Genomic DNA, 16171 nt, shown 5'->3' with positions numbered 1-16171 from the left:
CAAAATTTTTTTGGTTGATATAAAGGATAAGTTTCCTTTATAAAGTTAAAATTGTACATAAAATAAATTTTGTTTTTAAAATAAATGTTTCAAATTCTCAGGTTTAAAAAATAAATTTAAGAAAGAAGGGGGAAAAAAAAACGATGTAGCACACGAGGCGCTGAAAACAGCTGTGCCAAACGATAACATTCCACTTATTTCGATTCGTCCCAATCTAGTGGAAAAGAAAAAACCCCTCCAAATATCCCTATCACAGAAATTACCCCATCCATGCAAAACTTTTTCCCTATGTCCAGAGAGAACCCATCAGTTGTCAACCCACTTTCCCGGTCTCTATTGTTAGCTATTACCCCTCGGTCCCCTGCCGTTCACGGTGACAGGTTCTAGATAAGGAGCGTAGGCAAGAATCGGTATGAACCGAAAAGAGAACGCATTGTTACACTTGCTATCGCCTTCCAGTAAATTAGTTTTTGACCACTTCTCCAATCCACCGAAAAATACAACAATGATTTAAATATAAAATGATTAATAGTGAAAGGGCGATTCTCGAAAAAATGTCCCGTGCGCAACGCTAAGTTTTTATTTTATTCAAGTAACTATTAATTAAATATGGGATTAACTGTTATGCTTTCATAGTATATTAAAGCATGTATTATTCCCCAATAGTTTTTTTTTTTTTTTTTTTGAAGGCTTTGGGTAGCTGGAAAAGATTAAAAAAAAAAAAAAACTTAGCGTTATGCACTGGAATTTTTTCGAGAATGGCCAAAAATGATGCCTTAAAATAAATGGTGCATATCTGAGGACGCTTCTTATCCTTTGAGTGTGGCTGAAGGAACAAACCATCAAGTACGGGAGAAAAAATAGCTAATAAAACAACTGCAGTGGGCATTAGATAAATCAAGTTGTAACAAATATACGCATTCTGACACCAAGCAGCTTAAAACATTTTCTTTTTACTTATTTTTTTTTTTCAGCAAAACTTTTCAATTTACAAAGTTTGAACAGAACAACGTCTGTGGGGTCCTCTAGTATATCTCTATACAGTAAAACCTGTCTACAACGATATTGTTGGGACCTAAAAAAATATCGTAATAGACAGGTTATCGTTATAGACAGTATCGTTATACACAGGTTTCACTGTAATTGAACTTGTTAACGTATCGCCAGATGGCAGTCCTTGCGACGCGGAAAGAAACTGAAAATAACGGTTCGTCTCCTAATGAACATACTAAAAATATTAATCCGTACTGTTGGGAAAAATATGTCTTTTGGCCGCCATTTTGAAAAATCACAGAAAAAATTTTAAATAAAAAAAATCATTTGTGAGATTAAATGATAGAAAATTTCCAGATAAAAAAGGAACAAAATATGAGATAATAAGAGAGAAGTGAACATACTAAAACTATTCTCCTGTTCTATCGCGAAAAATGGTATTTTTTAGCCGCGATCTTAAAAAATCATGAAAAAAATTTAAAAAATAAAAAAAAATCATGTGTGGTATCAAATGAAAGGAAATTTCAAGCTGAAAAGGATTTTTTTAAAGTGAAGTGAACATGGTAAAAATATACGCCCGTGCTAACGCGAAAAAGCGGGGTTTTTTTCGGCAGCCATCTTGAAAAATCATGAAACATTTCCAAAATTTAAAAAAAAAAAAATCCTGGGGAGCGTTAAATAAAAGTAAATTTCACACTACAAAAGGGTGTTAATCATATTTTTGAAGCGAAGTATTTTTTAAGAGGAAATAGGTAGAAAATGGTAAAACAATTATGCTTACATGAACTTGTGTTAGCACCGCAAGTGCTAATGCAATTCTTCAAAGACCATAGTCTATTTGCTACTCTTTTAAGTGGTTTATGGAACATTTTTAAGGGAATTATGGACACAAAAACTAAGTTACCGCAGAAAATTCTGATGTCATTAGAAGAAATGTCCAAGAAAAACTCACCGGCAAAGGCTTTATTGCAGTTATATACGCAGTAACAATGAGTAACGCGAGTACAGAAAAAGGATCATCATTACTGGTGAGACTCACTACGTAAATTCACGTCTTTTAACACAGAGGATGCTAGCATGTACGTATCTCCTTAGACAGTAACACTCAAGATGCTTGGGAATTTTTATACTACGCATATCTACTCTGCCAACTACATTATTTGACCACACTACTCATCATATGAGAAAAACAGATAAATTTTCATTGGCAAAATTGTTAGATACCTTGAATCCTGAATGAAAAAAAATGATCTGTATGAGAGTACTTTCTACTCTCTTGATGGTGGCGCATTGGTTCATCAGTTTCCCTGATCCACGTCTAAAGTATTTGGAGATATGAAAGTCAAAACGAAGCATATGAAAGCAAAAGATTTAGAAAAGAGACGGTAGTATTCAATCGGTGTAAGAAACCAAATATAAAAGCATTTGATGAAAATTCACCTATAATATTCCGAAAAACAATTTTCTTTCCAATTCTGTAACAAACAATGTTTTGTCAACATACTGGCAAGTTGTTTTCAAAGGAGAGGTCATTCTGTGATTCAAGCGGAAGGTGGCGCAGACACGGTGATAGTGAAAGAAGCTGTAAAAATTGCCCAGAAAAAACACGTGACGGTAGTTGAGGATGATGCAGACATTTTATTATTTTTTTTTTACTATATCATTCTTCTAAGAATATGTTAATACTTCACCCCCGAGGGTCCCTTGTTCTTGTCAATGTGGGGACTCACCAGATGAATACAAATTGTATAATTTTGATACAATTTGCCACACAATCTGATAAAATTTGTGACATTCAAGCCATTCAGAAATCTATTGGTGGGAAAGCCTTGTTATGTGGTCTGAAAATGCCATAAGGAATATACAGTAATAATATTTCAACTATTATATATATTAACACTTAATCCAACATCAGCATCCAAGTTAACCAACTATTAATATAACTGAATAATAATATCTATTATCATGAGTATCCTTTGTTCTTAAGATTTTACCCTTAAGACTGTTGATCATGCCATTTCGGATCATCGAAAGATGTTACTTTGGAGTATTTGGTTGAAATCGGTTGTAAGATTATTGTGTCACAATATGTAGGTAACATTGACACAAGCCATTAAAGCGCGCTTCGCTATAAGCAATATCTTTGGAAAAAGACTTCAGTTAAAAAAGAATTTGACATAGCTCGTTTGCCTCCAATGCAAAATGCATCGAAATATCATCTATATCGCGTACATTTGCAGGGCTTTATTTGGGAAAACGAACTCGTGATCCCACACTTTCGGGATGGCAGTTGATAGAAGGAGAATTTCAGCTGATATCCAGACTTGAGCCCAGTGCTAAATCAACCCTTACTTGCCAAAATATATTAGAACAACCATGTAACACTACAAAATGTATATGCCGTCGATATGGACTTCCATACACGGTAATTTATAAAAACTGTTGTGGAAATAACTGCACAAACACAGGAAACATTTTGAATTTGGATGAAGATAAGGATGAGATTTTATTTTGATAATGTAAATATTTTATTTTATAAAACTCCTTTAAATTCATGATTTTGTTTTTCCTTCCTACTTATTTTTTTTTAAATATATTTATTTAACCTTTTTGAAAAATGTCCTTGGACGAAAAACTATCCACAGTTCTTATATCACTTTGATGAATAAATAATGTTTTCAACACAGCAAGAGACTTCAGTGTTTCAGCTCCAATTTCATTATTTCCTTTCTTTTCAATCTAAAACAAAATCATTTTCTCTTTGAGCAAGAAATTTTCTTTCATTTGATACCACAGATGATGTTTTTTATTTTTGAAAATTTTCCATGATTTTTCAAGATGGCGACTAAAAAAAACAAAAAACGCATTTCTCGCTTCAGTGCGGATGTAAATTTTTTATCCTGCCCACTTTACTTTAAATATCCCATTTTATAATCCTTTTCAGCATGAAATTGCCTTTTATTTGATACCACACACGATTTAAAAAAAAAAAATATTTTTTCAAGATGGCGGCCAAAAAAAAAAAACCGCATTTTTCACTACAATATAGATGCATGTTTTTTAGCATCTTCACTTCACTTTAAGTATCCCATATTATAGTCCTTTTCAGTGATAAATTTCCTTCCATTTGATATCACACATGATTTTTTTTTTTTCTGAGCAATCACGATTGCTTATTGCTTTCACTTGACTGTTTTTGGCGTGTTATCATTTTATTTTCCCACCGCCACCCTCCGCACCATCACCGTCGACCGGCTCCTCACGATGCTGCTCCTATAGCGAAAACCGACTCCAGGTTGCATCCATGTCATCTACACACACGCGCATACATACACAACTACACACACACAAACACATACACACACATACACCTACACACAGATACACATACACACACGCATACAGACACGTACACATACACACACACACAAACTTACACACACAACTACCCACACACTCATGCCTGCACACTGACACAAACACATATGCCTACACACACATACACCCCACACACACATTCATACACACAACCACCCACACACTTATGCCAGCACACAGACACAAATACACATGCCAACACACACATACCCCCTACACACAAACACAAATACCCCCCACACAAACACACACGCCTAAATACACACACTCTTGATTGCGAAAAACATAATTTGGTGTCAAAATTCAAATTAATTTTTTAATTTTGTTATGAACTTTCAAGATGGCGGCCAAAAAATGCATTTGTCCCAACAGTACGGATAGATATTTTTAGTATGTTCATTAGGAGCGTGTTACCTACCATTTACCACAAGAATAATTTCTGTTGCAATTTGTTTGACCTCAAGGTATTTTTTGGCCTATTTCTACTGCACTATACGCATTGTATACACGGGCCACATTCGGCTCGCGAAACTGTTTCGTGTGGCCCGTTGATTGCTTAAATTAAAAGATCAGAGATCACGAGCAATCACGATTGCTTATTGCTTTCATTTGACTGTTTTGATGTGCTATGATTTTATTTTTCCGCCAGCACCCTCTGCAGCATCACCGTCGACCGACCGCCTCACGATGCTGCTCCTCTAGCGAAAACCGTTTCCAGGTTGCGTCAATATCCTACACGTACACGCATACATACACGCACCTACACACACAGACACACCTACACACATACACACCTTCACACACACATACACACACGCATACATACAGAGACCTACACATACACACCTACACACAACTACCCACACACTCATGCCTGCACACAGACACAAACACATATGCCTACTCACACATACACATTCCCTCCCCCCTACCACAAACACTCATACACACAACTACCCACACACTCATACCTGCACACAGACACAAACACACACGCCTACATACACACACACACTCGTGATTGCGAAAAACATAATTTGAATTCCAGATGTCAAAATTCAAATTAATTTCTTTTTTATAACTTTTCTATTTTTTTCCATATTTTTCATGTTATTTAGAAACGAAGAAAATACTTTAAAATTTTATCTTTGTCTTGCGAGAATGATTTTAACGTGAAGAGTAGGAGTAATGACAGAAAAGTAAATGGTAAATTAGTCTTTAATTAACAACTAAAAATGCACAAAAACTCAACTTAATTTTACATCCAAATTAATGTTTTGTGAAATTATTGACGAAGTCAAAAAAAAAAAAAAAAAAAAAAACGTCCACAATTCGCCACAACAACTACTTTTTTTTACGTGCGGGATTTGGGCTCAAAGCATGCGACCCACTACTGCAGCTCTGGCGGTTGACTTTTCCTCTCTTCCATATTAACGCATTGAAAATTATTCAAACACTTAACAGAAAAATAATTCGTAAAAATCAGAAAACTGATCCAAGAGCAAATATTATCTATTGACCCATCTAGATACTGTTACAGGAGAAATTTCACACTGTCGGCTGTTTTTCCAGAGCTTTTCCCGATTGAGACAGGGCAATATTTTTTCTTTTTATAGAAAACTAGTGGTACCCGCACGGCTTTGCCCGTAGTTGAAAATTAAAAGGTCATTCGGTTCGCCTGTATATTTACAAATAATGGATGACGAATTTCTCGCCAATAGGGAAGTTTTCGATTTTTCAGTTTTATTTTTATATGATAGAGTAACATGTATGAACATCATAGGTGAAAAAATTTTTCGATACGATAAGTAGTTTTTTTTAAATTAATTTTTAAAGTTCAAGCGCTTGTGACGTCAAATGGCATAGGAAGTGACGTCATGCGCTCTTCCGATACGCGAGAAGCCGAAGGACATGCAGTTGGCTTCGAAGACGAAACGTAGAAGGCTTATCTCCTCGCATTTAACTCCTCGCGTTTCTGGAACATTAAATCTCTCATCCCTCTCGGAAATATTGGAATATCATCATTGGTATTACTTGAGGAAGATTATCTAGATTGTGCTTAAACGAATCCGGCCTCCACAGTGTGTTCAAAAGGATTATTGAATTTCTAAAAAATAAAAATATCAGCGCGCTCAAAATGTCCGTACGAAAACAAGGGATCTTCGGCGGAAGGCTGCTCTGACGTTTCAGAAGAGCGCACTTTTGCGCGTGGATTTTTAAAAATTCATTAAAAATCAATCACGGTGTTTTAAAATTCGGCGATGGTGAATTTTTTGTTTTGAGGGTCAATTAACAATATCCAATAGTCAAAATATGAACATTTAATAGGTTGCAACTTCCCTATTGGCTATGTTCATTCGCTCTTCCATTCCACGCCATGATAATTTCGTAATTTACTCGTCCATCTTATGATAATTTTGCTCCGGAAAGTGTTCTTAAAATTGAAATAGAAAAAGAACAAAATCGCTTCGAGGTGCACACCCCCACTACAAACTAACTTTGTGCCAAATTTCATGAAAATTGGCCGAACGGTCTAGGCGCTATGCGCGTCACAGAGATCCAGACATCCAGACATCCTATAGACAGAGAGCTTTATTATTAGTGAAGATTAGGACTGTGAAGAGCCATTCTACACTGCCCATTGCAACATGACTAGCAAGACGATGAGGTTTTATTGTATATTCCTGTGGAAAAGTGTATGTTTTTTTTTTTTTTTTTTCAGATTTATTGTTTCACAAAAGGAATATACGGCAATGGGTATGCGCAGAAAATAAACAGAATTATTTTATGTGTAGCTTTTAATTTAAAATGTTCTGTAAAATATTCTTTTTCTAGACAATGAAATAATGCTTTGCAATATTTACATATTGACGTTTAAACGATACCAACATAAAACTGACGATTGCAGTAATGTGTTGTTCTTCTTGAGAGACAACGAGTTAATTTATTCTTTAAAAAAAATCATAGACGTAACTCCAATGCAGAAAAACCACGTTACAGTAGGTTTGCTCCTTTTTTTAACAATTTTTTTCTTTTTTTTTTTTACGAAGAAACAAACTTTCATAATTTCAGTTTTAAAAAGGTATACGGTCCCCTAAAATGGAAAAAAAAAACGAATTTTTAAGCATAGCGCAAAAACTACTGACTGTTTTGAGCTCAAATTTTGGATTCCCACATATTTTTTTAATTAAAATTTAACATGGTTTCAGTTCATATTTTTTTCAAAAATGTTTTATCATAGTTCATAGGAAATCTAAATTTACATTTTGGCTGTTGTAAATGATGTTTTTATTGTTGGGTCCATTCATATTTTATATTAAAAAACAATCTTTACCACACTTAATCTAGTTTTTGTGTTATGTGTAAAAATATCAAAATACGTTTTAACATTACGAGATGGATTTTCCAAAACTCAATTCTGACGTTACGGCTGGATCAAATTAAACAAAATTTTGCTTGCAAAGTTAAAAAAGGATGCTGATCGCAAATATTTGAAAAAAAAAAGGGGGAGTTCTCATCAAAAATTTTGAAGTTGGTGCTCGATTTAATATGAAGACGACCCTTTAACAACATTTTACTAACATAATTATGTAGAACACATTATTCCTGAAAAAATAACATCTTACACGTGTCTCTAGGGTCAATAGTCTTCGAATACGAACGAGTGTTTCGTTTTTTTAAGGGGCGTGGTGTACTGTGGCATAAATGACGTCAGGCCAATCAGGGGTTGTTTCTTCTCGCGGCGCTTATAGGCAATTACAATGCTTAATAAGTAATTAATGAATTTTTTGTGGGGGAAAAGAATTGGATTGATAAGTTAGCATAAAAATTTGCAAAATTTCCCAGATGCTGTTGTTGTCTATTGAGCATGCGAAGGTGTGCTCGAAACTAGTTCCCAAGATTTTGACCGCCGAGCAAAAGGAAACACGTGGGCAAATGAGTCGTGAAGGGCTGGAATCCCCGAGATGTCTCTCCCGGACTTCTTTTTTGTTCCCGCTCATCAAAAGAAACTAGAAAGGAAGGCGTTTCCAGTCGATAGCGAACATACAAAAAAGTGTAACCAACAATTTAAGTGCCATCCCGGAAGATGCGTTTAAAAACTGCTTTGTACAAAGGAAGGACCGCTACCGCCGGTGTATCTAAGCGCATAGGATGTATTTCGAAGAAAATTAAGTGAATTTTTCAAAAAGTACAGTAAAATTGTTGTTCCGGCAAAAGTTCGGTTACTTTTCAATAGCACCCTGTAGTCACAAGATAGCTAAGTGTTTTGGAAAGTTTAGTGTAACTGGAAGGTGACTAGACTCTGATTGATCTTGAGCATAACGTGATCTTTTAATATTTTTGCTAGCATATCATTTATGAGGCATTCAGGAAGGCGGAATTAAACAAAGAGTGTAGCTGTTTAGCACAACATTTGCCATTTTCATGAATTTCTCATTGGATTGCGTTCCTACTCACGAACATTTCGCTTATCTGATCGTCGATGTTTTCAACACCTCAGCGGCAAGCAGATAACAATATCACCTTCGTTTACTTCTAGGCCGACCGATGATAGCTGAAGTCAATGATAAACGCAGTTGTTTTGACTGGCGATAGAGAACCGAAAAGACCTTTTCGCCATCCAGCAGAGGCTTATTCATTCTTATCGTTTTATCTCTGAATCTAAGAAAAGTTCCTAAGAGCTTTTTTTTAAATTATTTTTCTAGTCTAGTGGACTGATCTTGCATTTATACGTTCTGTAGAGTTCATAAAGTTACGACACAGACCGAAACTCTCCGTAAGTAATTAATCGGTGAAAGGTTAAGGAAAATTTAAGGATTAAAGGTGCAGTACGTGATTTCTTTTCTGCAATTTTGATCTTACATTTTTCTATAACTTTCTTTGGTTCTAATTTTAACCATTTTATGATATCGACATTTTTTATAGTGTTAATCCTCCTTTGCTCCCATTTATCACGAATGTGTAATTTTGACAATTCTATTATATATTTAACTAAAAGCAAGTACTTAGCTATTGAAAAGTAGATATTTTTGCAATAATTGAAACTGTGTAAGTTAGCTTGTCAGAGTAGTGGTGTATAATATAAGTGTAGTGTAAATACAGAAACTAAGCTGTTTTGAGAGAAAAAATGGTATAAGCTGTTGATGAATGAATTAGTGCTATTTTTAAAAAATGTATGTACAATGGTGTATTTGAATTAGACTGATATCGAAGAATATGCAGGGTATTAATAATCAGGAATTTGATGACAATGGGGTTAATTCGCAGATAAAATCTACCTTTGAACTCTTAGAAAGAGGAGTGCAGGAAATTCAGCTGTCTGAACAGTACAAAGATGTAGTTTTAGTATTGGGTAATACTGGTGCAGGTAAGACTACATTTACACAATGGATCGCCGGGGATAATGATAAATTAATTGCAAAAGAGGTAGCAGAAGGCACTGGTGAATTTATAATTGAAGATAATAATAGGATAGGTAATTCTACTATCAAATCCAAGACCATTTTTCCTGAATTGGTAGTAGAGCCTAAGACAAAAACTGCGTTCTATGATTGTCCAGGATTTAGCGATACCAGGAGTACCAGCAATGAGATATCGGCAACATACTTTATCAAAAAAGTATTAGATCATGCTGAACGAGTGAAATTGATTTTTATAGTTAACTATTCTTCCGTTAGAAAAGGAGTTGATCGGCAAGATTTAATGAAACTATTAAGGCATACTACTGATCTTGTAAAGGATGTTGATAAATTTGGGAGAAGTATTGCTGTTGTAGTATCAAAAGTTGATAACCAGTACGTAAGAATAGGAACTAGCTTTTCTTTTATAGGAGATAGTAAAATTATTTCGGCTATTGCTGACTTTTTGAGCGAAGTTAAACACGATATGGAAGAAAGCAAAAAGGTTCCGAACCTTTCCGATAATGAACAGAAATTTTATAGCAGTGCAATAAAGTTTATTGATATACTGTTAAAAAAAGAAGGTGGATACCATACGAAGATAGGTATTTTTAGAAGACCAGATGAGCCTGGACCTTTAAGCAATATCACTTTACTTCGAGAGGGGAAAGAGCACATCGAAAAGTTACTATATGAAAGACTTAATTTTACTGAAAAGATTTCTGAAGACTTCGGTTACACTATATCTGAGAAATCTAAGAACGATATAAACGATTTAATAGATGAAATTAATAAAAGAATTTGGTCTAATGTTAGTAGTATATCGGAAAATGTGCAGAAATATTATCATGATTTTGCGGAACAAATGCGTCATAAGATAAAATCTTTTGTAACTAGTGGTACTGTAATTGATGTACAGCAATTAGAAGCTCAAACATTTTCGTCCAAGTTTAATCGAGGATACACTATTACATCAAATCTTGTAGAAGAGCTTACAAATTTCTCGAATCCGGTTGATTTAGCTGGAAAAATTAGTAATTACCTCACTAGTTTAGAAATTAACTTGTTTGAGGATAATATTCTATATCTGGAAAAACTGGGAAAATATTTTAACTTTTTACAAATTGTGAGTGATAAAGTATTAAGGACTAGGCCATTGGCCGGTCTGTTCAGTGGTATATTGCAAGATTATACTAAGTTAAGAGAAAATATTAAGAAGGACGTAATTGATACAGCACTAAAGATTAATAAGCATCTGAATTATACAATAGAAACAATACATAGACATTACTATAAAAAAATGAAATCACTTGAAGTTCAACAGTTATCAGCTGAACTAAGAAAAGAACATGATGTAATGTTAACCATGGTAAAAGAAATTGAAAGGGCAGTCACTACGCATGAATTATTTAGAACAATGCAAATAATTGATGGTAATGTAAGTCGATTAAACATTAAAATAACTAAGAACAGTATGGCTATAGTCATAAATCGTAAGAATTATTTTAATTTTTTACACGTTATCAGTGATGAAATGTTAATTAATGAAACATTGACTTGGATATGTCCTTTTAAAGACGCAGTCAATTTCCTTAATAAATCAGAGAAATGGTACGCATTTCTGAGTAGCTTGTTTTCGAAGTTTTCAGAATACGAAATACAAAAAGATGTAAGTAAATATAATGTTGCAAATATTGAAGATTGGGGTGCAGAAGAAAAATTGCAAGGGATAGAAATTAATGAAAATAATTTCAAGAAGTTTTTGAACAAGATACAGACATATAATATAGCTGAGTATGATAACGTTAAAAATAATATTGTTACAAGGTTACAATTAGAAGAACTAAATCATGTTTTAAACTTAACTTTGAAACACAGGTTGGATATAAACTGCATAGAACCTTTCATTTATATAAAAGGAAATTACGTTAGCTTTAATAATATTATAGAAAGTGTATTCAAGTTAACAAACAGTATGAATGTTGATGTGGATAGATCTTGCAAAGATTTCCTAACTGTGCTGAGATCTGAAAGATTTAATGCCATAAAAGTGTTTGCTTTAAATACACTTTTCATTGATTCAAGTATACCATCAATCAGAAACAATATTACGCTGACTCTTATAGCCCCAAAGTGGGTGGTTATTGGCCATCAAACAATATCACTGGATGGTTTTGCAGGAGAGTCTCATCACAGTTCAACACAACAGAAACACGAATATTTCACTGTGCAGGTGATACATGGAAGATCTAAAGGAAGGGATGGTGCTTGTCCAGGAGCCAACGGAGCGGATGGTAAGCCAGGTGGAGCTGGAGGACCTGGTGGGTTTTTCTTTGGTGTCGGTGAACACTTTGTTGGTGGCGAAAACTTAACAGTTACTGCGAACGGTGGTGAAGGTGGTTTAGGACAAGATGGCGGAGATGGATTCGATGGAAAGTATGGAGATAGTCCTTCACTTCCATCAGGATCTGATTCTTGTAATTTATGCGGACGCGTTAAAAGAATCAATGGTTTTGACTGCATAGAAGAAGCTGTGATTCCTGGTTCGCTGGAATATAGTGTTCGAATAAAAATTTTTGGCAAACAGGGTGAAAAGGGAGGCGGTGGTGGAAAAGGGGGCAAAGGTGGAAAAGGAGGGTATCCAGGGAATATTGTATTATTTGAACTGAATGGAAAATCAAACGTATCCAAACACCTTCGCGTAGGGAAAGATGGGCGCAACGGTAATGACGGAAAAGCAGGAACTACTGGTAACGAAAATAACCATGATTTAGAGGTTATTTGTAGATATGAGTGGTGGTTTGGAACATGGTACTCTACTTGGACTTTGCAGCGAACAATAAACCATCAAAGGGGTTCAGGAGGGGGGAAGTGTGTAAATGCACCTAATGTTAAAAATGCCAAAATTACAGAGAAACCTAAACCAGCAAGTGTTATGGAAAAACTTGATCAAGCTAAAATTGTAAATGAGTACAAAAGTTATGTAAGAGAGAATTTAAATGATCGTTTCACAAAAGCTTTTCTAACCACGTTTTTAAGGAAACTGGAGAATAATCAGGATGTTAAAGCTGTTTATAATACACTTGGATTAGTAGATGAACTAAAAACTTTAGAAGAAGATTTTCACAAGATAAATAACAATGTTAACTTGCATCCTTTTTATCAATCACTATTAGACAAAATCAAAGAATATGCCCTTAATCCCAAAGAAGTTGGGGATCTCAATCAGTATAGAAAAGTTCTGAGTTATTTGTACACATCTACGTTGGGAAGGATATATAATCTACAAGATAACTTCGAATCTAATTTGATTGTAAATATCACTTCATATATAAATGTAGTACAAGGAGACATTTATAAGTTAAAAGATTTGAAATTAGCGAGAAACAAATTAGATATAATTACTAAATATAAGCAAGACTATAAAATTAGAATTGATATAAAAATCAAAGAAGCTAAGGACCTCATTTCGGAAAAAATTGCTCCTGAAATAGATAATATTGGCGCTGAGATTGATGGTAAAATTGAGTCATTGATAAATGAGGTAATCATGTTACAAGAAAAAACCAAAGAAGAGCAAAAGCAATTAATTGAGAAAAAACAACAGTTAGAGACTGAATTGGTATTGCAGGGTTTATTTACACCTTTTAAAGTTTTGGGTCAAGTAATGGGTTTGTTAATTCCTGGCGTAGGAATTGCTGGTTCAGTAATTGAAATCGGAAAAACAATAGCAGATTCTTTAGTTTTAGATAGCCGACGTAGTACATTTCAATCGGCAGGAAGTGAATCTGACATTGAAGCTGTACAAAGTCAAATTAAAACTATTCGAGACCAAAAAGTTACTCGTCTCAAAAAGATCCTGGAAGATTTAACACAAGGAATTGATGAGTACCCAGAAAAATTACTTACGTTATCGTTAAAGGTAGCTGATATTAGAGAGAAATTAAGCAAAATTGATGAGAACAGGTATGATTTTAAGGATATTCACGCCTTAGAAAATGAATTAAAATCAAGTCTACAAGCGAAAGAAGATGAAATCAGGACTCAAAGTGTGAGCAATCCAAACACTTCAAATGCATTAATGGTGATCGATTTTTGTAAAAAATCTGCTCAAATTTCTTCTGCGATGTTTGATACTTACAGTAAATATAGAAATAATCAAGCACAGCTAGACACGTTAAATAAGGCTATTGACAATAGTGAAAATAAATTCCAGGAACTTAAGGAATTTGAGGAAACTATTTACAATGTGATAGCCCCAATATTACAAAACGTCAAAAGTAAGTTTAGTGTAGAAACTCAGTTTGACGCAAAATCTGAAGTGTCTCTGGATATAACAAAATGGCAAGTACAAAGCAGTTTAAGTGAAATACAGTCGAAACTGGAACAGGTGACCAATGGTTTGCGAGTCAAAGATATGTTACTGCATTGTATAGTAAAGTTAAAAGATGCAATGAGCATTCTAATTAACTCATACAATCATATCCAAGATTACCAGGAAGACCAATACTTTTCAAATTACGTAGCAAATATATTCTCTATTGCTCCAAAGGACATAGATAGGGTTGTCAATCCAGAACTTGGAACAGAGCTCAAAAATGCTATAAATGACCTCGAAATTACAATTAAATCTAGTATAGTATTACAGAAATACCAAGTGGCCATTTGCGCATTTAAACAGTTTGTGTTTCCATTTGCTCACATTTATCTTAAAGGATTAATGCTCCCATCACACCTAGAACTCATTAGTGCTAATAAAAAGAATATTTCACTTGATATTTTGGTGTATGAAGCTGCAAAACAAATGTCAGAGATTAAATCAAAACTAGAACTATATAAAGTATCAGTGACGGAACGGGATAGTTCCATTGGTATTGGAGATTTTAGTAGTTGCTATATATCCTCGGAGCCCTTTTTTGTCTGGGAAAACAACACGTATGAAAATGAAATCTCAAAACTGTTATCTGGACAAGAAGTTGTGCTCAAAGCTGATTTAATGGACTCTTTTCCTAATGAGGATGCGATTAAGTTTAACACCATTGAATTGAATTTTCAGTTAAAAAATGAGACAGCTCAGTTTGAGATCAATAATGTACTTAAGGGGTTTAGCATAAGTATGACTCATCTTGGTAATTCGTATTATCGATATAATGATAAAATATATCAAATCACAACCAATAGCCAAAATTTTTGGTATTATTTTGAAAGAAACAATAATAATGAACCAGTTCGTAGAAGTATTTCATATAATAAGCTTAAGAATTCTGACTTTATGCTTAGTCCATATGCGTTATGGAAAATAAAATTAATCAATTTAAGAAGAAACAATAGAAATATTACTTTTAAGGACTTAGAAATCTACAAAGGTAAAATTGACCTGGAGTTAAATGGTGAAGGTTATTTTGTAGATAAGGGAGGGATTAACGAAGATCTCTTGATAGACAGATATTATACAGCAGTTGCTGAGCATGTTCATCTTTTAGAAGTGCACAATGAGGAATTAGATACCGTATCCCCATTACAAAGTAATAGTATCTCTCCTAAAAAGAAACGTGAAACTAATCGAGATACAGAAGATCGAGACTTACGAACTGTCGATCAGGGGCCTCAGGTTGCTGGAGCCAACCGAGCAGCGAATGAAGATAGTAACGCCAAACCTAGTGGTTGGTTTTCGTGGTTGAGACTGCCAAGTTTTAATTTCTTACCTGTAGGTGAAGCCGCTGTTATAGAAGGCAAAACAGTAAACCTGAAAGAACATTTAAATTCAGATAGCATAAATATGCCGTTCATAAGCGGTAGGAAATCATTTAAAGGTGTAGTTTCTCTTAAGACACCGAAATCGACTGAGTATGCTACAAATAATAATACATTCAATAAAATATCAAAAAATTATGCACATTATATTAGAAACGAAGATACCTCAAGCTTATCAAATAACCTCGATTTCAGTTCTGATGGTAGCAAGACCAACAACATAAAAGGAAGAACTACAATTGATATCTATGGCAATTTAACTCTTGGGCAATTACTGATATATATGATGTTTGGTAGCAATAAATCCTTCAGTTGCCATCATTACATAACGCCTGAACAAGAACAGAGCATAAAAGTTGAAAATTTGGCTGCAGAAGTTGTACCAATTGTGAGTCGCCATTCTTTTGGTGGTTTTAATGGCTTTGTTGGTAACTGCAACCATGCTCCTCAGTGGTATAAAGATATGCATAAAGATGAATTTGAGGAACTAGTAATCAAAAAGTATCAGAGGAATGAGAAAAAAGCTGTAAGTGAAAACTCACTTGAGGAAATATTGACTGGTAGTATGTGGATATTTGATAATGAAACAACTACAAATTATGGAGACAATAAGGCATGAATAATTAAGGGGCTCGTTCAGCTCCAAC

At 34.3% G+C, this 16171-nt stretch overlaps 1 protein-coding gene across 1 annotated transcript; it reads left to right on the top strand.

The window, feature by feature from the left end:
* Positions 1–9588: 9588 nt before the first annotated feature.
* LOC129228321 (uncharacterized) lies at positions 9589–16143 on the top strand. Its single transcript, XM_054862997.1, has 3 exons — positions 9589–10581; positions 11905–12206; positions 15720–16143. The coding sequence occupies exons 1-3, from the start codon at positions 9589–9591 to the stop codon at positions 16141–16143; spliced, it is 1719 nt and encodes a 572-aa protein (XP_054718972.1).
* Positions 16144–16171: the final 28 nt, after the last annotated feature.

Source organism: Uloborus diversus, chromosome 8, assembly GCF_026930045.1.
Source record: "Uloborus diversus isolate 005 chromosome 8, Udiv.v.3.1, whole genome shotgun sequence".
NCBI lineage: Eukaryota > Metazoa > Arthropoda > Arachnida > Araneae > Uloboridae > Uloborus > Uloborus diversus.
This window is presented reverse-complemented; position numbering and strand designations above follow the sequence as displayed.